Source organism: Chamaea fasciata, unplaced genomic scaffold, assembly GCF_029207755.1.
Source record: "Chamaea fasciata isolate MVZ Bird 193981 ecotype frontalis unplaced genomic scaffold, bChaFas1.0.hap1 SCAF_2, whole genome shotgun sequence".
Classification (NCBI taxonomy): Eukaryota; Metazoa; Chordata; class Aves; order Passeriformes; family Sylviidae; genus Chamaea; species Chamaea fasciata.
The window spans coordinates 53,516,136-53,536,969 of record NW_027094087.1 but is presented as its reverse complement, the minus strand read 5'-3'; the positions used below and the strand labels follow the sequence as shown (position 1 = coordinate 53,536,969).

General features: G+C 40.3%; 1 protein-coding gene across 4 annotated transcripts in view; it reads left to right on the top strand.

Annotated features, from left to right (window-relative positions):
- Nucleotides 1–20,834, top strand: part of FNDC3A (fibronectin type III domain containing 3A) — a 111,874-nt gene that overhangs the window by 62,280 nt on the left and 28,760 nt on the right. For all 4 annotated transcript variants that reach the window (XM_066176153.1, XM_066176152.1, XM_066176154.1 and 1 more), the window contains 7 exons: nucleotides 472–548; nucleotides 5,262–5,499; nucleotides 8,040–8,312; nucleotides 10,360–10,418; nucleotides 16,055–16,212; nucleotides 17,439–17,498; nucleotides 20,689–20,827. In XM_066176153.1, coding sequence (XP_066032250.1) covers nucleotides 472–548; nucleotides 5,262–5,499; nucleotides 8,040–8,312; nucleotides 10,360–10,418; nucleotides 16,055–16,212; nucleotides 17,439–17,498; nucleotides 20,689–20,827 — 1,004 coding nt within the window. The remainder of the gene's footprint in view (nucleotides 1–471; nucleotides 549–5,261; nucleotides 5,500–8,039; nucleotides 8,313–10,359; nucleotides 10,419–16,054; nucleotides 16,213–17,438; nucleotides 17,499–20,688; nucleotides 20,828–20,834) is intronic.

Below are 20,834 nucleotides of genomic sequence, written 5' to 3'. Positions count from 1 at the left end.
TGTGGTACTGAGACTACTTTAGTTGATAAGACCATAGTGAAAAACAGCCATTTTGTAAGTAATTTTCTTTGTGACTCTTAACTGAATACTATCTGGTTTCAGCAGTTCGTTTCAAATATTTTTGTTTGTTTCTGTTTTATAGTCTCTTCTATTGTCTTTTCATCTTGGGGCATTTCTTTTGATTTGTCGTCTGTTGAGTTTTGACGTGAGCTCTTCTGTGAGCTTATTGACAGAGATGGGAGGAATATTTGCTGGGGATTTTTTTTAGCTTGTTTCTGGTTTTCTTCAACTGTTTTTTTTTTAGATTTCAAAGAGTGCCCTTTGCTATAATTTTATCTGTACAGTTCATTGCCTTTGTTTATCCATGTTATCTTGTATATTTTTCACAGAGACATTGCAGTTCAGTATGTTCTTTCAGCTTTCTCAAATTATTAAATGGTGCTGTACTGAATATTTCTGTAACCCACTTAGGTCCTGCTCAGGTTCCAATGATGTCCCCAAATGGTTCAGTGCCTACTATTTATGTGCCTCCTGGATATGCCCCACAGGTATGTCACTTCACTTGCTTCTTATTTTATTTCTTTTCATGCAAATTTTGGAATTGGAACCATAATCGCCAGTTCAGTGATATAATTTATTAGTTTTCAGTCATTGTGATCAAGTGAGGAGATCAGAGATGTCTCTCAATATTTCTGAGCTGGGAGACTTCTCATGCTGTGTCTGTGCCTGTTCAGTTATATATTAACTATGTACATGACAGTAGCAAGCACAGTTCCTTGCTGAGTTCAGAATCCTAATGTGTCAGATCCCTTCTGAACATAAAATGCAGTCATGACCCAAACATCAGCTTGTGCAGGACTTGTACTGATTCCTGTGTCAGTGGATATTTTATCTTGGCAGCTATATATATAGAGTATATATAATCAAATATAATTTATACATGTACATAGTTCATGTCTGGGAAGTTCCCTGCAGATAAGGAGAAGCACAGGTCAGTTGAAAAAGTACAGCAAACAACATGGAAAAATTGTCAGCTGTCCATTGGGACTAAGTTATTATATGGTGTTTCCACCACTTATCTTAAAATGGGGCCCTCATTTTTTCACTGCTGTGTGATTCCTAATTTAGATGCCTGTAAATTAAATGTGAGCTAGATAACCTGGACATCCTTTAAAGCAGATTAAAAGGATGATTTCTCTTGGCTATTTTTGACATGTGAATTATAATGAGATGTGTGGCCTTTTTAGATGGTGCCTCTTTCTTTCCCTCACCTGCAGAACAAGTCTAGGGCTTAGTAGGTCAGATCTGGAAGTCAGAGCAGTTGAGTGCCACTCCCCAGGGTGTAAAGTCTCTCTCAAGGCATTCTGCTGTCGTGACCAGTCCACCTCTGACTTAGTGTGCATCCAATGGTATACACTGACAAGGGACTGCAATGCATGAAATACAGCAAAACAGCCCACAGTGTCAGCAGAGCTTGGACAGATTATCTGAACAACATTTAAAAATTTGTCCTCTAGCAAAAGAAAAGGCTGTTAGGGCAGGCAGACTACTACTCTGATTTTATCTTTCATCTCTTGGAAGCTGGCTGATAAATTGATTCTATGCATCCTGTGTAGTTGAGTTCCCAAGCAGGCAGAAGAAAAATGGCTTATTAGTATCACTAAATTTCCATCTATCTTCAGATGGTAATAAAAAGTCCTGATTCCTGTTAGAATTCATTTTTAAAGAACTGAAAGAAGTTTAGAGCTAAATGAAAATCGGAATTTTACCATATTATTTGTTTTCAGTTGATGAAATACATATTTTAAAAGTTGTGTAACTGCCAATCTGAAAAATATTTTTTTAATTAGTTTATCCTTCCTTGGAGGGCAGTTTGAATCAAAGATGCTGAAGGGCTGGGCCTTGCAGAGGCCCATTCATTAACCTTTCATTGGACTTCGTTAGTCCAAGCAGGTATTGTTTTAGCACAGGGCTCTGACCTTTGAACTGAAGGTGCCTCACATCTATCCAGCTCAGAGTGCAGGTGAATGCTCATCTGCTGTTCTCATCTGAGTGGAAGTCCAGGACAATTTGTAGTTTATGAGCCTTCTGAAGTGTTTATTACTGACAGAACATAACACACTTTGAGGTTTACGATGGGAGTTCCTCTTACAAGCCAGAAGATTTGATAGTAGTCTTGCAAAACAGGAAAGTCTAACATTATTGAGCTAAGAGTTTTCCCAGACTTACTGCAGTCCTAGCAAACTTCTATGGTTTCTTCAGGTATAGTATATTTTTAAAGGTCAGCAGCTGCAGCTGTATTTTGAGTTGAATAGGAAACCAGCTAAATGTCCTAAGCTGTCAGCCTGGAAGAACTTCAACATAACCATCTTTTGTCTCTCCATTATCATTTAGTTCTATTATGCCTCTGCTTGCTTCAGTTCCTGTTTGGCAGTGATACAGTGTACTGTCCTCTGTTAGAAGTTGGGGATAACCACTGAATAAAAGATTTACTTTTCTTATATCACATAACTAAATAGCAATTCGTCAGCTGATTTCCTTTTCCCTTCCTCTTCTTTTGAAACTGTAGTTGTAAAACTGAAAGAAAGCACATCTTTATTCATCCTCTCTTAAGCCATCTATATTCACTGTCTGCAGTGAGTTTTCCAGTGGTGTTTGGTTGGTTCATTTAACCAAACAGGCCTATGCCAGAACCACGTTTTGCTAGCACAGTTGGGGTAACAGAGAGCTTGTTTACTTTCCCAACTTAAAATTATAGACTTAGCATGATGCTGTGACTGCTTTTTGGAGTGGTTTTTTTTCTGTGGAGTTGTCTGCTAGAGGCCTACCAGTGAGCAGATGTTAGATCTGGAAGCACAGTTACAGACTTGTTAAACATAAGGTCCCTGCTGTTAGAAATTGGGTGACTATTTCTAAGTTGCTTAGGCTATTAGCACACCCGAGGAAACAAGGTATAAACTAAGCAGCTTGTTTGGTTTTTTAATGGAAGCTGCTTTCTACATAATCTGAGTTTACTCATAAAATCATAATAAGTTGCAGTATTTGGGGGGTTTTGTAACCAAAAGGGACTTAATTAAAACTACATTTCAGTGTTTAGAGAATTTCATTGGACAGCAGAAGTTCTAGTTGTATTTACTGCTAATATATTCTGCCTTTAGGATACCACACAGCTATGGTTACACAGATTTCAATAGTATTGTCTTTAATTACTCTTTCCCAATAAGGAACAATTTCTGTGTACTGAAAATAGCCCATTTCTTAGAATCATATGGTATGCATGTTTTTTAAAACTGTGTTCACTTAAGTAACATTAATTTTCAACTGTATATTAAGTAAAGTGGAGTCAGCTCCATTGTGTACACACTTCTGTGTCTTCTGAATGTTGTTGCATGTGCATATCCTACAGTACCAGAAGCATGCTGCTCTACCTACAGCACTGTTTCTCTCGGCACAGTGGTGAAGTTTTGAAACAATTTCCTGTACCAGTCTCACTGAGCTTGCATTGGTTCAGCTAGCAGGATAATTTAGGGCTGTACAAATTAGATTGCTGGCAGAGAAAACAAAATCAGCAGCTCTATTCCAGATGTACCAGATGCACACCAACCCCTAATGGGGACATGGTAAAACCAATGATCCTCCAAGCAGCTTTCTGTCATGGGCTTGATGGAAGCATTCACTCTAGGGCAGAGGGCTAAATCTAGCCAAGCATGATTCCATTAACCTTAAACACTGGAACTGAAAGCAGCTTGGCACTAAGTGTTTTGATCTATTGATCTCTTCCTGTTGCACCAGGGTGTTTATTTGTGTGTGTATACATGTCCCCATCTCATTTCAAATGTCAGTAGAAACTTATGTCATAGGGTTGCTTTGTCTCTTGTTATTGAATGTAGTCATGATGTTCCATCTTTCTCCCCCTTTTCTGGAGAAATGTTACATCTAAAACCTTACAGTGCAGTTTCTGCTGTGACTTTATTCTTCAGTGTTTTACTAGGAAATGAAGAACAGTTTATTCCTTGGCATCCCATACACTGAAGTTACTGACACCGTGATACACACAAATCAAAATATGCCAAGATCATCTCTAGGTGTCACCAACGCTCATGAATTTATGTGAATTTGCAAAAATTTAGAGAAGGTCATGATGTGAGGTGCTTTAGGGGCAGATCCTTGTTCCTGGTCTAGTTGATGACCTACCCTCATTTACTGAAGAGGGTGAGTCGTCAACAAGACCAGGAAATTTTCTGCTTCAGTACTTTCTACAGTTTGTGCCCTTGTGCCTGCTCTCTACCAGAGCCCCACGTGCTCCACAGCCCAGACATGCTACAAGTACCATGCTCAGGACACCTCAGCTCCCTGCATCTTACAGATTCTCATCATGGGATTGCATATGCTACTGCCATTGCTTGGAACTTCTGGCAGCATTGCTAAGGGCCACACTTAGGTGCCATTGCTAAGGGCCACACTTAGGTACCTCACACAAAGGCTGCTGTCACATCTCCCATTTGCTAATTTTTCACAAGCCCTTGCACTACAATCTGCCAGAGGCTGCCACATGGGCCCATGTTTTCTGAGTAGCACATGGCTCCCTTCAGGGTTCAAGACCTCTGAACAGGTGGAGGGATAGGGGGAGGAGAAGAAAAAAAAATTTAGAACAACTTGACTTGTGAAGGAGTTTTGAGAGGGCTGACTGCCATGCTGGTAGTTTGCTTGCTAACAGCCTAATGCAGATGATGGCTGCTGCAGGGCCAGTATGGCAGATGTCTCCTGGGTTAGTGTTGGTGGGCTGAGCTGGGGACAGAGCAAAAAACAGACACTTCTTACTTTTTCTCTCACTGTTGACACAGAGTGAAGTCTGTCAGTTCACCAGTTTATTTCTAGGGAGCAATCTAGTTGTTATGCTGTACCACAAATCCTACAGCAGTGTAGCATACAAGCAGTGTGAATGAGGGTGGAAACAGGACCCTTAGGAGAAGCTTGGCTTGGTGCTGTAAATGTACCAGTTTGGTTGTTAAATACCCTTACTGTCAGATTTTTTCAAGTTTCTTCCCCACCACATTGAGAAATTAATGGAATTGCTGCAGTTCATACACTCAACATAGATGGCCCTTTAATGTCCCTTTTCTTTTCCGTGCTATTTCCTGTTTTTCTTTTGTCAGATTTACTGTCCGGTTTACTATTCCTGATTTCGTTTAAGGATCTATAGAAACGTATTTCCCAGACTGTCATTTCTCTTTTGGTGCGCGGTGTCTCTCACTGTACAGGTTATTGAGGATAACGGTGTTCGAAGGGTTGTGGTGGTTCCCCAGGCTCCAGAATTTCATCCTGGTGGTCACACAGTGATACACAGGCCTCCACACCCCCCACTGCCTGGCTTCCTTCCTCTGCCAGCCATGATACCCCCTCCACCCCGGCACATTTACTCCCCTGTGACCGGAGCCGGTGACATGGCAACGCAGTACATTCCGCAGTATCACACTTCACAAGTCTATGGGGATGTGGGTAAGTAGCTCGTCAAATGTTGCCAGTTTTGTCAAAGGGAGTAATGTTCTGCTCATTTCCAGCATGTTGCGTTGTTGTGTGGGCTTTGTCAAGCAAGGCTTACAGCTTGAATGGGAACCATACACCAAACATTTTATGTGGATACCAGGCTTGATTTGACTGAAAGTTACTATTCCAGAAGTTGTTTTAATTTGTTTGGTTGTCTTTTCAGTGATCCACTAAACATAGAGATTACTTTTAACATGTACAAGTTACAGATTTTCCTAGGAAAGCCATGCAGAAAGTGTTTGTAGTGATTTAGCATTTAAATCCATGCCTGAACACTGTTCTGAGATCTCATGTCCTGCAAACATCATGTTTGAAGCATGAAATAGGAATTCTAAGTATTAAGCAAAAAAGTGGATTTTATATGCATTTAATTGAATGTCCCTTTGAAGTCCAGTTGGAGTAATGAGGTGCCACTAACCTAAACTTAATGAAGTGGTTGAAGCCATCTTTGGTAGTGCTGTTGACATCTGCCTTTACTGCGGTTTGGTGGCAAAGTGTATTTGTGTTCTAACTCAGGTGCTGGGTTCTTAGATAAATATTTACATTTCTGGTAGACCTGCTTTTCTTTAGATAAGGCAGGTGCCAACCTTGAAAGACTTTCAGATAGCAATTCTAGGTTGCTGTTTTTAGAGAAAACCAGAAGCTATGGAGAGGGGGGCTAAGCACAACTTCTCAGCATTCTGTGATACTACTAAAATAATCTAAAAATGGCCTTCATCTATTTGCTGAGCTTAAATAGTCAGGATGAACAAAGTGGTCAATTAAGAGTTTACCAGTTTTTTGATCTTCCTGGAATTCTTAGTGTTTCTGTATTCTTATATTGTATTTTATTTCTTCTTGCACTACTTTGATAACAGTACATTACTAGATGCTCTTTGGGTGCTTATTTGCAGTTTTATTAATTTCCTGATTTCTTGTGGATGGCAGTTGTTTGCTTTTAGTTTGCTAAATTAAGAAATTGGAATATGATAATTAAACGCATAAAAGATAAATTAGCTTCTTAATGGAATAATATTTGTTTAAATCTCTGCTGCCAGGTTCTATCACTTTAAATACAAATTCAGTGATAATTTGTGAAACTGCTAATGTAAAAAAAAAAGATAAAGTGGGATTCTTTGTTTGCTTTATTTTCAATATATGTTTAAAATGCCCTTGGGTTTAGGAAAGTAAAGGATTAATACTGTAATTTGTTATTTATTTGCTACAGATTTCATATTTAATTCTGGATCTCTGACTTTGGCTGTACCTTTCAAAAGTCAAAACCCACAGTTAGGCTCCTATTTCAGGAATCTAAATTTAAGGAAAAAACCAAACTGTTGCCAACAAACAAAAAAAAAACCAAAAAACTGCAAACAACAAAAAAAAACAAACAAAAAAACCCCACAAACAAAACAGATGCTCATAGAGCACAGTAGTTACCTGACAGGAGCACTGAACTCTCTAAAGGTAATGAAAATCACATTTCTAAATAGACGCAGCTTATGTAGAAGTCCTCTCTCAAACTTTCTGTGAATTAAGCTGACTTCTAAAAAATGGAAACTGAGAAGTTCTCTATTTTTTTTTTTGTTTTTATCCTTGCAAGGAAGTTCTTATTTGATCTTATTTTCAATACTTCCTATCTCACAAGGAATACCAAATAATGTATTCTTTGGACTGACTGATCCAACTTACCTGAAAATTAGTAAATTCTATGGTGATTTTGAAGGATGTACTTTTTTAAAGCTTTTAGCATTTATCATAGGCAGGGTTACATTGAGGAAAGACTTGACATATAAAGTCTTGAGTCAGTAAAGTGTTTCTAAGCGTACAGGTGAAATGAATACAATCGTTAGAACTGGACAGAATAGTTCACCAGTTTGCGGTTTAATGCTGTCAGTAGTCTGGTACTGACTTCTTTCCAAAGCCAGTTCTGACTTAAAAATGACACTTTCGTGCTGCGCAGCAATGCCTGGGGTTACTGTGTACAGGTATAGTGCACTTACAAGGTCTGGCCTTACTGTCTTCCATGTCTTAGTGTCTTTCCATTGCCCCATAGATCACAGGTTCTATGTTCCTAGGCTTTTAGAGCTGTTTTCCCTGTTGATCCCTGCTGAAGCATTGTTGAAGTATTGGAGCTCTAGCTGCATTCCAGAACTTAATGGATTTTTTTATTCAACATTAGATCAAACCTCCTCTAGTGTAATAAAGTAGCATGTTTTTTCTGTATAGACTTTATCTTGTACCTCACAGCTCAAGGAAGATTATAGAAGCATTTCAAGAATAATTTTTAAGTGGAGAAAATATGGGGGAGGGAAAGATTACACTCTCTTCCCTAACATATTGTTAATGTCCATTTATTGTCTATCAGTTTCCCTGCTGGACACTTCAGTTTTTAAATAGGAGTAGAGATACAATTTTACACACATGTGCACATTTAATGTACTTAGCATTTTTAGGTAGATTTTTAAATTACATTCTGTTCTTAATGATTTGTTTTTCCTTCCTTTGTTTAGATACTCTGCCTGCTCATGGAAGGTCCAACTTTAGAGATGAAAGGTCTAGTAAAACATATGAAAGATTACAAAAGAAGTTAAAAGATCGACATGGAACTCAGAAGGATAAGTTAAACAGTCCTCCATCATCTCCTCAGAAATGTCCTTCTCCTACAAGTGAACCTAATGGACTTACAAAAGGACAAGATACGGCTGGTATAAGCACAGGTTCTACCAAATGCAAGTCTTTGGGTAAAGGAAAAAGCAATTCTCAGACAGACACAGAAGTAGAAGGTAGGTGTTACCAAAAATATTACATATACACATACATTAATATATGATGCAAGTCTAATGCCTGGCTGAACATAACGTCTGTGAATTGACCACCACACTTTGACAGTCTTGAAGCTGAATAGCAGCCTGTAAATGCCCTGACTTACATAGAGTGGAGTTAAGGGTGATCAACCTGCTCATCACATGGGAATGTGGGCCTAAGAAAACAAGAACTACTGGTATGGAAGTCTTCATGTAAATTTGAGAAAATGACTCACTCTTCATGACACTGTTTAAAGAAAAATCTCTGCTTTGTTCAGAGTGCTCGAATTTTAAGGAATCACTGAATATTGATGACCTGCTTGATATTGTAGAAAAGATGGAAAGAACCGAGTGTCTGGATCAGAAAACAGATATCCAACTTGATAAAGAATATTTTGTAAAAGAGATACTGCTGTTACATAAGATTGATCTATCCCTACCCACTCACTGTTGAAAGGCCCTTGTAGAAAAAGGCTGGTCCTGACATTAGTCCATATGAGTTCCTGTTTTCTAAGACACTACCGTGGGGAGTGTGCTTATTACTAATATCTTTATTTCACTGGAAAGCTTGTGATCTCATAGATGGGCTGAATTCACTCAGTCATACAGTCAGTTATCAAATCTGATGATGTGTCACTATGTGATTTGAAGGTCTCTGCCATAGTCCTTCAGATTGTGAACATGACATCAAAGACTTGTTATTAGGCAGGAGCAGTGCTTTCAGAATAAGGAACTGTAATTGGTGATGCTAAGGAAAATAAACCAGGATTTTTCTCAATTCTCTGAAGTTCGCTTTGAGATAATAATTTTGCGCCAATGTATGTTAGATTGCTGGAAACCAAAAGAATTGTGAAGAAAGTACATCTAATCAAAACCAGGAAATCTCAGCCTGTGAGAGCTGTTTAAAAACATGTGTAGATGATATCCTCTGAAAGCCTAGAACCAAAGGTCACATTTGAGATACAACATAAAATCAGAAGTTGGGAACTATTGCTCCAAACTTGAATATTTGTCACTATAGTTTCACAGTGGCAGTGTACTTTCTGTTAGGCTTCAGTTTACTTTCAATTTGTTGGTGTTTATCTGTGAACTGACTTGAACAAGGCACAAGTGATGAAATGTACTATTGTTTACACATGTTACAAAAATGATGGCGATGTTTCCTTAGAAGTATTTTATATGAAGAATGGGAAAGTCCACTTTTCAAAATTATTTCCGGAGACACTGGGGGAAATTATGTACTTGAGAAAGACTTGTCAAACAGAAGGAGGTGATTTAAAGTTGTCATATAAGTCAGAAAAGCATTTGATTTTTTTCAACAGCATAAACCATCTCAGAAACAAAGTTATAAACAGATTTGATCTATGTTTCTTAAAGAATGTTGTCAGGCTTTGTTTTTCTTTTATGTTTAGTTTAAGGCAGGTTAAATGGATTAAAAATGCCTGGCCACACCTTCAAAACTGAGTAGCCTGCACACTTACACTATTGAGATAATAAAATTTAAATATTATGTGGGAAAAGCAGATAAAATGCTTTCTTTAAAATATAAATCCTTTATAAAGCTCAGCTATTCCTTCAGCTGACACAGAACACTTTGGATTGTTTCCCTTGCAGTTGAGGAAGGCCAGCAGTGTTACCAGTAGGCTTCCAGCTGATGTGCAATAACATATTTAAACTGCTGCAACTTGACGGCATCTACATCCAAAGAGAAATCTGTGGGAAATATCCAAGGTCTTAAGTTCTCCAGAACAGCAGTTGGTTTAAAGTTATACATTAATAAATGATAATCTGGCTTTCTGTATTCCATAAAGAATAGAAGGGCTTTGGAAATATTTTTGTATTAACAACTTCTTCAGAAGCTTTTTTGGTTTTATGTTGTCCTAGATGAATGCAAGTTAGCAAGATGTTCTACTTTATAAATGCTTTCTTCTGTGTGCAGTTGTTGGATTTGAAGAGCTATTTCACTGTAAAGTTACTGCACAATATTCATGGGTACTTCTCTTCTGCTTTGATTTTGTTTTTTAAGAAAAGGATGAAGAAACAAAAGCACTGGAAGCACTTCTTTGTAATATAGCCAAGCCAGTGGTAAGTAACAAAAGCTTTCCATAAAATCAAAATATATCTGTTGCTATTTTACATAGTCACATCTCCTTTTCTCTCTCTTAAGTTTAAAGGGTCCTTAATTTCCCATACTGAAGCAAATTCACTTAACTTCCAGTCACTGTACTGTAAACAACCTAAGCAATTTTTAGTGTATTAACATTATGAAACTAAAACTGTCTTGATACTTACTCCGCAGAATTCTTCCTGGCTATTCTGTGAATCTCAGTATTAACAGAATTATTTAAAAAACACAGAGAGAGATTGTAACATTACAATTACATCATTATAGTAGCATAATGATGCTGCTCAATGGAATGTGCTGCTTAACATTTTATACTGCAGAATCTCTTCTCAATTTCCTCAACTTTGTTTAGTCTTAATTGCTCAGGGACCAATTTTACACACCACATATCCCTAGGCATGAAAGATACCTGGCAAGGTTTTGGAAGCATCACCAAAAATGAGGTTTTGTAAAACCTTATTTGCAAAGTAGAGAAAAAATATGACCTATTTCTCTTTTGAGAGTTTCTTGCAGCTTCAGGGAAGAGAGACATAAAATTCACCACAGAAGGTGACTGTCAGCAGTGGACTTCTGACCTACCTGCTTGAAAATTTACCAATATATTTTCAGTTTCTAAAACTAATGCATATTTTTGTGTAGATACTCTTTAAAGCATTGTTGCCAAATTCAGTAGTTTCTTGTGTTAGAGCAGGCCAGTCTCTTTTTTTCTTTCATTATCTGGACTTTCCCTGGTCCCAGCCTTTCTGTGAAGATTTGCATATCTTTTCCAAACATCTTCACCACAATCCTGAGTCCACCATCTTGCCTGAGTAAAAAAAGTCCGTGTTTCCCATCGTAGCATAGTACATAAAACTGAAACTCGTAGAGGAGCTTGCCATGGGTTTGTCCAGTCAGTCAGCTACTTCCTCCATTCATCAGCTACATACCTTCTTCCCTTCAATTTCCAGGCAACCTCACCCCAGTTGAGTGCCCTAGTCTTAATTCTTCTTTCATATGTTTCTTTACAGCCTGATGAGGAGAGGCCAAGAAAGCTGGGGCTGTTTAGCCTGGAGAAGTGAAGGCTCAGAGGGGATCTTATCAATGTATATAGATATCTGCAAGGCAAGTGCACAGAGGATGGAGGCAGGCTCTTTTCAGTGTGCCCAGCATCAGAACCAGAGGCAATGGGCCTAAACTGAAACACAGGAGATTCCCTCTGAACATCAGGAAACACTTTTGTTCTGTGAGGACATCAGCTCTGGCACAACTTGGCCAGAGTTTGTGGAGACTGCCTCTTTGGAGGTACTGAAAAGCTGTCTGGACATAGTTCCAGGCAACTGGCTTTACATGGCCCTGCTTAAACAAGGGAGTTGGACCAGATGACCTCCAGGGGTCCCTTCCAGCTTCCAGCATTCTGTGATTCAGTGGTTCTCCAAGCTCTGAGCAGGGATTGTACAGAGGAAGTCCTGAACACTTGGTGTCCTGCTGTGTCCAGGCCTCAGGATAGATTGACATATCTTCAGTGCCCCTGTGTCATTGGTGGCCAAGCAGCATGGAGGTGGGAGCTGCCTGAAATCAGGGTGTTAGCAATGGCTGCATTGCCAAGGGGAGCTCTGAACTCTCTCTGAATGAGACTGAGAGGGATGGATCGACAGGTGGGGTCTTGTGCTGTGTTGCTGATGACATAGGGAAAAGCAATACAGTGCCAGTACTATCATGTTTTCTTTCACTGCTGCCCTCAACACTCAACCATCCGTGCCTTTTAGACAAGTGCCCTCGTTCCTCTCCCTGCCATGTTCTTGCTTGAACATCACTGCATGTAGCTGTGTGCAACAAGGGATCTCTGCAGGCCTCAGAAGGCAGCACAGGTGCAGTGTTAGTCTGCTACAGAGTGTACATGAGGCAGAAAGCCAGACTTCCAGCACTTGGAGAGGCTTATCCTTTATGAAGGCAAGGGACTGTCAGGGCTGTGAGGGGGTGGAAGTCTGGCTGATGTTGCAGCCTGGGGGAGTGTGGTGTGATGTGATAGGAGTCTGTTACCTACTTGAGCCTTGCAAGAGCTCAAGTCACCCTCCCACAGTTTCATCAAGGAAATGTTTTCCTCACTTCCCTTCAAATGAACCAGGACATTGTTTTTTTCACACCTTTTCTTTGTGGTTCTCATCAGAGATATTCCCGCAGGTTTTTTATTAGTGTTTTGGTTGAAGCACTTACTATGAGGATTGTGGTTTCTGATGGATCATCAGTACTCTGGTCCCTGGGTGAACCGTGCTGGCAGTACTGGCTGTGGTGGTGGCTGTACGATCAGATGATCATACAGGGGGCTGTCCAGGAGTATCCATTGCACCACATCCTACTCCAGAAAGCCTGGAGTAGTGCTGAATGCTATGATCTGTCCTGGGCTGTCCCATGTCTCAATGCCTAGGTCCAGGGCATGCACATCTAAATTAGGTGGTGGTCTCTGTCATATTCTTTCATTCACAAATACCTTTCAGTTCTAGGCAGTATGGGATGCATCAATTTTGCTACCTCCAAACTCCTGTTGGATTCTGATTTCCTTGAACTTTTCCTCATATGGATCCCTCATTCTTTCATACATGGCAGTGTTAAGTCACATTGGTAACATGATACTGATACCAGATGACCCTTCTACTTAGGGGTCTTGAACTATTTATACCCAGATATAAATTGGAGTGGTTCTGGAGATTGCACCTCAGTGTTTGAGCAAAGTCTTCACCAGCTGTCATAGCTGTTAGCCAAATAACAAGGCAGACAGAAAAGAAGACCTGAAAAGACAAAAGTCAAATGAAGAATGATGCAGAAGGCTGAGTATTTAATAAGAGGCAATAAGAGCTGAGAATTTGAGGGTTGGTTGTATAGCATGCAAATCCCTTGGAGAACATCATACTTTCTGGTTCTGCGTATGTTTGCAGACTTCTGGCATGTGATGCACCTCACTCACAGTTAAGTATCTTATATTACTGTGAATGCAATCCAGAATACACATGCTGAAACTGCTCTTTTGTTTGACCCAAATGGCATGTGTAACACATTTAATGAGGAGATTAACTTTGGCAAGCTGGATTGCTAATGAAAACATGACCACCTCTTGTTTCCACAGTGCTAGAGCCTGACCCAAGTATTATACTCTGCTTTGCAGAAGCGCATACACAGTGCTCAGAGTTGCAACCAGAATCAATTGCAGCTGCTTGCATAAGCATATAAAGTAATAAGTAATGCCAAGCTTTTTGAAAAAGCCATTCCCAAGTGTCTCAGAGCACATAATAGGAGTGGATTCTTCTGACCTTAAATCTTCAAAAATACTTCTTTTTCCTTATGTCACAGAGGTGGTTTTTTTTAAAATATCCTATGTATGAAGGAAATGTGATCTGTCAGGTGGCAGTTTGGCATTAGCAAAGTGTTAGATGGGATATTCTGGGCAAAGCACTAAAGAGAATCAGTGGAGATAAGGAGAACAGTGATAAGGAGATAAGGAGAACAGTGAAAATTACCAGATTTTATAGGTGAGGGGAAACTCAAATGCTCACAGTTGTCAAATGCATGAGAAACAACTGCAAAAGGAAGGGAAGATCTAATGTTCAACTCCATGGTGCCTAGGATTAGTAGGCTTAGCTAGTAGTAAGAGTGACACTGCCTGGACACTAGGGAAAAAGATGCAACTGTTAAAATAGCTAAACCTAGGAACAGATCATCTTAAAATGGATCTACTAGTCCTGAAGTACAGTAAGTCCTTGGGGAACCTGCATTTCTTTCCCTCAGGATCTCCTGCCACTTGCTTCAGCTCAGGAGGGTGGGGTAAAGATTGTCCAGGAGGGAACTTTATCAGATGCTTCCCACAAGTCCAGAGACTCCCTGAAATGCTAGAATTTTACTGCAGTGGTTATAGATAGTGTAGTTTGTGATTGCATCAATATAGTAGTGGAATTTTTTTTCCAGATTTTAAATGGAAACTTCAGTGTTTAGTCCTACCAACATTTGATCCCTTTTAGGATATGATGTACAGTCCTGTTAGTGCATAACAGTTTAGTGACATTATTCCCAAGACACTGAGGCTCACAAAGTGTGATTTTTCTTCTTTTCTGTTTGCTATCAATAAGTCATGTCCTCTTTGCTTCATTCCTGAAGCTGACCTATTCAGTTTTTTAGTTCAGTAGATTATAGCAATTTGAGAGCACCAGTTGTGAAGGTAGCTTTTTGATTCTGATACTCTGGTAATAGGTTTTCAAAAGCAATTATTCCAAAAATAGACATACACTATAGTCATATTGTAAAACTAGTAATTTCATATAATGAAATGTGTTTTGAGTTCTCTTATAAATGATTGGAAACAGTAGGTGGGTGCAACATATAAACCGCAATAGCAGATGTGCAATACTTAGGAACAGCCACAAATTTCTAGGCATTCTCCTATAACAGATCCTAAAAAATTGCAATCACCTGCATGCACCTGTGCACTCACCTACAAAACCATGAGTATCCTCAGCCTCTTGCAGCACATATGGGTTTTAGGCAGCACTCACTCTTTTGGGAGTGTGGGTGCCCCTAGTCACACATTTCCTTTGGAACATGTGGCTGCTTCAGTAGCTTTGTGTGTGACTGCATTGTTCCCTAGGATCTGTTGTTCCCTACAATGTGCTAATCCACAGGCCATTAAGAAAGCTCTCCACCAGGTCACATGCACTCACCAGAGCTGCAAGTCCATGCCTGCTGCACCCCAAAATGCTGTTGCACCAGCTGGGGTGCAGCTACTCAGAGCTTCCATCAGGCCTGGATGAAGGCAGCAGTGGTTGGCAATTTCTCACATTGTCAGGCCAGGTTTTGATCATTGCTCTGTTCCACTCCAGCACCTCTTACCTGTCCCCTGTGACAAATTTTCATGCTACCTCTACACTTCTAAAGCTGATGATTTCTATGTTTCAGGAGTCTCCTTGTGATTCTCCATTTAACCCTCCTGAGGGTCGCTGCCTTTAGCATGATTCATCTGCTGGGGCCATGTATTGGATAGGTGGAGCTCACTGACACTGGTTATACTCCTATTTCTGTCACACCAACTGTTCTTATCCAGGCCTTTTTGTAGTGGGTGGGGTGCTCAGGCAAACACCACTGCAGAAATTCTTCAGGATATTTTGTCTATGTGTATGTACATGGACCTTGTGAACGTGCCTTCATCTCTCTGTATTCCATAAGAAACAAGAAGGTGTTAAAAAAGTCATAGTGCTTCCGGTGGCTTCCAAGAAAAGGGTGCCATAAGCATGGTTTAATGAGGCGCCCGATGTCCCAGGATGTGCTTTTCTGTCCCTGTCCCTGGCCAGCACTCTGGTCCATGTTTCAGCAGCCCACTGGGTGGCGTTCGGTACCAACAGGCATCTCTGCCCTCAGCCCCCTGCCTGGCATTGCGTTGTTCCCGTGGCATTCCTTGCATTTCCAACCTGTTTTCATCTAAGAACTAGTTAGTTGCTAGCATATCAGTATAAATACTCTGATTTGCTAATGGTGCATGATTTTCCTTTCTCTTCTTTGATCCTTTGTGGCAAAGTAACATTTACATACAATAGCATTTAAATGGCAGAGATCTCAAAACCCTGTGTTTCTACAGGTATCAGATATTCAGGCAAGAACAGCATTGCTGATGTGGTCCCCTCCATCCAGTGACACCGGAGAAGTCACAGACAAGAATGACATACCAGAGGTTTATACTTATGAAGTGATGATTTCAAGTACTGGAAAAGATGGAAAGTATAAAACTGTGTACATGTAGGTGTTGGCTATTTTTATTTAGTCACTGCTGCATTGAAATATGTGGCTTAAAATCTCATTAAAAATCTGCTTGTTATAGATAGTGTTAGTCTCGTTTTCCAGAATGTTAAATGATTAGCAGTTTTGTGTAAATTTTGTTTTGAAATTATCTACCTTTTTTTTGGTAGGATTAGTCTCATTTTATTACTGAAGTCTCTGCCATCAACTGGAATGTAAAGATTTTGTTCTCTACATATTTTAATATCATATAATTAATAATTACATATTTAATATCACTTTTGCTGTGTTTCAACCAGCTGCACTAGACACCATGAGCTCTCAAACAGTGAGACATAAAAGTAGTGAGAAAAATAAATTGTATTTATTACTTTTTATGTCAGCACATGCTCCTCCTCCCAGTAAGGTTATCCCTGCCTTCACTAAAATTGATCTTGATAAGAGACCCTCTTATGATATGAAAAAAAAATAAACAAATTCGCACAGAACACAACTCACAGCAGCAGCAAAGCAAACAAAACTCTTCAATTGTTTCGTTCTTTACACAGTGGTTTTCAGACAGTTTTCTGCAATTTGGAGAAGTATGACAGTAAAATATAGAATTAAGGGTATAGAGTTCTCTAATAGTTATAAACCTTTGTATCTAGCTAGTTTATCTTAGTCACCTTCCATGGATTTCATGTAATTACAAGTTGAGTATCCCTATCCAAGAAACTAGAGGCAGAGAAATGACCTTTGCTAAGATAAGGTGATGCCAGCAAAAGCAGACTAATAGATGTTTTGATGCCTTTTCTGTTTCCTAGGCTCTAACAAGTAGGTATGTGCAGTCAGGTACAGTTTTAGATAACAGTTTTTGCAAGGCTGAATCGAGCTGCTGTAGGCTCCAGTACTTCAGTGTACTGGACGATGTACAATGATTTTTGAACAATAACATACATGCATACACGTGCAGCTTGTCTTACTAAGTAAAGAAGAAAATAATTGCTACTCTTTAGAAAGCAGCAAACAAATTCCCCAAAACCACCAGGGCAAAAGAACAGGAATAACAGAAGAAGCCTCTAAAATTCAGAGATAAATGCATTTATGCGTTACTGTATTTACCAAAAGACAAACTCTTAGCAAATACATTTCATGGAAGGTGTGTTGAGTTAGATGATACTTATCTTTTTTTATAAATGTATAGGATTCTGAAACAGTCTTTAAAACAAGTTTGTATCTCTTTCCAGTGGAGAAGAAAATAAAGTTACTGTAAATGATCTCAGGCCAGCAACAGATTACCATGCAAAGTGAGTATCTCGCTTTCTCTTCATAAAATTCAGTGGAAATGTTTTAAAAGCTTCATTGTGTATTTGCATCTTCCGAGGTGGTCTAACCACTTCTCACCCTCTTTTGAGTCACAAATCAAGATTCTTGACTTAGCTGACCACTCAGTCCAGTTTGGACAACATAAGACAAGATTGGTGCATATTCATCCTACATTCATGCTCTTATCTTTACGCCAGCACAGATGACCTTTTTCTGTTATTGGAGCCAGGCACAAATGCCACTTTTCAATTTTCCGCAAGCAGCAGAGGGAAGTACCTTGTCCTGGAAGATGCTCCCTGCTTGGCCCCCTGAAGGTCATATTATGCTGCTTTTGCTTTGCTCTAGTAGATCAGTGAACCTGACCCCATATGCATGACAAAATGTGCCCCCAGCTCAGTGTAATTCCACCCTTCTAGCAGAACTGACTACTTCAGTAGGTCAGAAGAAATAGCATAGGATTGGGGAAATGTGGTTAGGTGTTGTTCTCCCTCTTTTTTTAAAATATTAGAGGGTCATCTGGAACCGAACTTGGCAAGGGATGCAAGGACTAAAGGCTTCTGTAGCTTTGTCAGCCAGAAACAAAGGTCAGAGAAAGCGTATCCTCCCAAATGCACACAACTGGCAAACTGGTAGCTATGGATGAGGAAGATGCTGAGGTACTCAACAACCTTTTTGCCTTAGTCTTCACTGGCAACCTCTCTTCTCACACCTCTCCAGTGGATGAATAGTAGGATATCGACTGAGGGAGGAAAGTCACTCCCACAGTGAGAAGAGAACAGGTTTGAAACCACCTGAGGAACCTGTACGTCAATCTGCATCTGATGAGATTCATCCCAGAGTCCTGAGGGAATTAGCTAATGTAGTTGCCAAAGCACTCTCCGTCATATTTGAGAAGTCATGGCAACCAGGTGAAGTCCCGTGTGACCGGAAAAAGGAAAACACTGCCCTCATTTTTTTAAAGGGTAGGAAGGAAGACTGTGGGAGCTACCAACCTGTCAGCCTCACTTCTGTGCCTGGGAAGATCATGTAACAGATCCTTCTAAAAGCCATGCTAAGGTGCCTGAAGAACAAGGAGGTGATTCGGGACAGCCAGCACAGCTTCACCAAGGACAAGTCCTGCCTGGAGAACCAAGTGGCCTATGATCAAGTGACTTGTGTCAGTGGACAAGAGGACTGCAGTTGTTAGCTATCTGGATTTCTGCAAGACCTTTGAGGTAGTCCCCCACGGTATCCTTCTTGGTGGATGAGGAATTGGTTGGATGGTCACGCTCACAGAATAGTGGTCAATGGGCCAACATCCAGATGGAGATTAGTGACTAGTGGTGTCCCACAGGGACTCATCTTGGACCGGTACTGTCAAATATCTTCATCAGTGACATAGACAGTGAGATTGAGTGAGCTTCCAGCAGAAAACACCAAGCAGTTGAAGTGTCAACCACCAAGTGGTGCAGTTGACACACCTGAAGGACAGGATGCCATCCAGAGGGACCTAGACAAGCTTGAGCAGTGAGGCTATGGGAACTTCATGAGGTTCAACAAGGCCAAGTGCAAGGTGCTGCCCTTGGGTTGGGGCAGCCCTGGTACCATCACAGGCTTCAGGATGAAGGGTTTGAGAGCAGCCCTGCCAAGAAGGATGTGGTAGTCCTGGTGGATGGAGAGCCAGGTATGACCTGACAATGTGCACTTGCAGCCCAAAAAGCCAACTGTGTCCTGGGCAGCATCAAAAGCAGCGTGGCCAGCAGGGTGAGGGAGGTGGTTCTGCTCTTCTGCTCTGCTCTGGTGAGACCTCACCCGGAGTGCTGTGTCCAGCTCCGGGATGCCCAGCATGAGAAGGATGGTGACCTGTTAGAGTAGCTCTAGAGGAGGGCCACAGAAGTTGTTCAGCCTGAAGAAAACTCAGTACTTAAAGAGGGCCTGTAAGAAAGATGGAGACAGACTTTTTAGTAGGGTCTGTTGTGACAGGACAGGAGATAATGGTTTCAAACTAAAAGAGGGTAGATTTAGACTAGCTATATGGAAGAAATTTTTTGCACTGAAGGTGGTGAAACAGTGGAACAGCTTGCCCAGAGAGGTGATGGATGCCCTATCCCTGGAAACCATTCAGGGAGAAGTTGGGCAGGGCTCTAAGCAGCCTGATCTAGTTGAAGATGTCTCTGTTTATTGCAGGGGAGTTTGGACAAGTTGACCTTTAAAGGTCTCTTCCAACCCAAACTACTCTGTGATTCTTGGGTTTGAAAGAAATAGTGTGAATACAGCAGTTTACAAATAAATAACATTATGAAGGCCTCCTTAAAAGAAGTGCCTTTTCAGGAGGTAATGGCAAATGTAGAGTACCTTCTTAGACATTACTGAATGCCCTGCCTCTCGTGGCTGTGTGTACTGACCAAGGGAAGGAATTTAGAGGCAGCTGGTAGGGGAAATAAAGGGAACAGAAGTGTGTCAGAGTATGGGTCCCAGTTAACAATGTTCTGTCTCCTTCCACATCGGGTTTAGGATAGGATTTGCGTTGTACAACAGCCTTTTTGACATTTGCTCATGTGGGAGAGCTAAGTTCCCAGCTCTTGGTGTGAAGGGTCAGCTCCCAGAGCTGTTTTCTAGAGTATTGTTCTGGCTGTCAAACTGACAGCAAAAGAGCGTTGGTCTGTTCTTATCACAGCCCTCATTTAATTTGAGGCCCTGTATTTCCTGGAACACAAGGTCAGGAGAAGGATGAATGGTAAGTTGGCTCTAATCTCTTTCGTATGAAAGTGTTTACATGTGATTTTTGTTCCTATTTTTAGTATCATTTATGTATTTTACCCAACAAGGCTGAAGTTGAAAATTCATGGAACATAAGGGTCACCCTAATAAAAGTTTGTATCTCTACAAGAGATAGTGAGCCTGCCAAATACTACCATTATTTTCCACCCAAAGTACAGCTAATAATAGATATATTTCAAATATAATTGTGAGACTAAAGCCAACTGATGGTAATGATGTACATCCGAAGTAAAGGACTCTTTTCTTCCGTATTGCTTCTCTTGACTGAGATGTTTCTCCCAGTTATTTATTTATAATAGTGATATTTTAATAATGAAGTAGCAAGGCAGCAGCTTAATTCCAAATGCTTGGTTTTCTTTGGAAACTATACAGATTTTGAAGCAAAATGTTATTGACTCTTTTTCACTTTAGAGTCCAAGTAGAATGCAACTGTGTAAAGGGATGCCCTTCAGAAGCAGAGAGTTTTACCACAGCGAGTTGTGAACCTGATACTCCAAATCTGCCCAGGATAACTAATCGGACCAAAAATTCTCTTACTCTTCAGTGGAAGGTAAGGA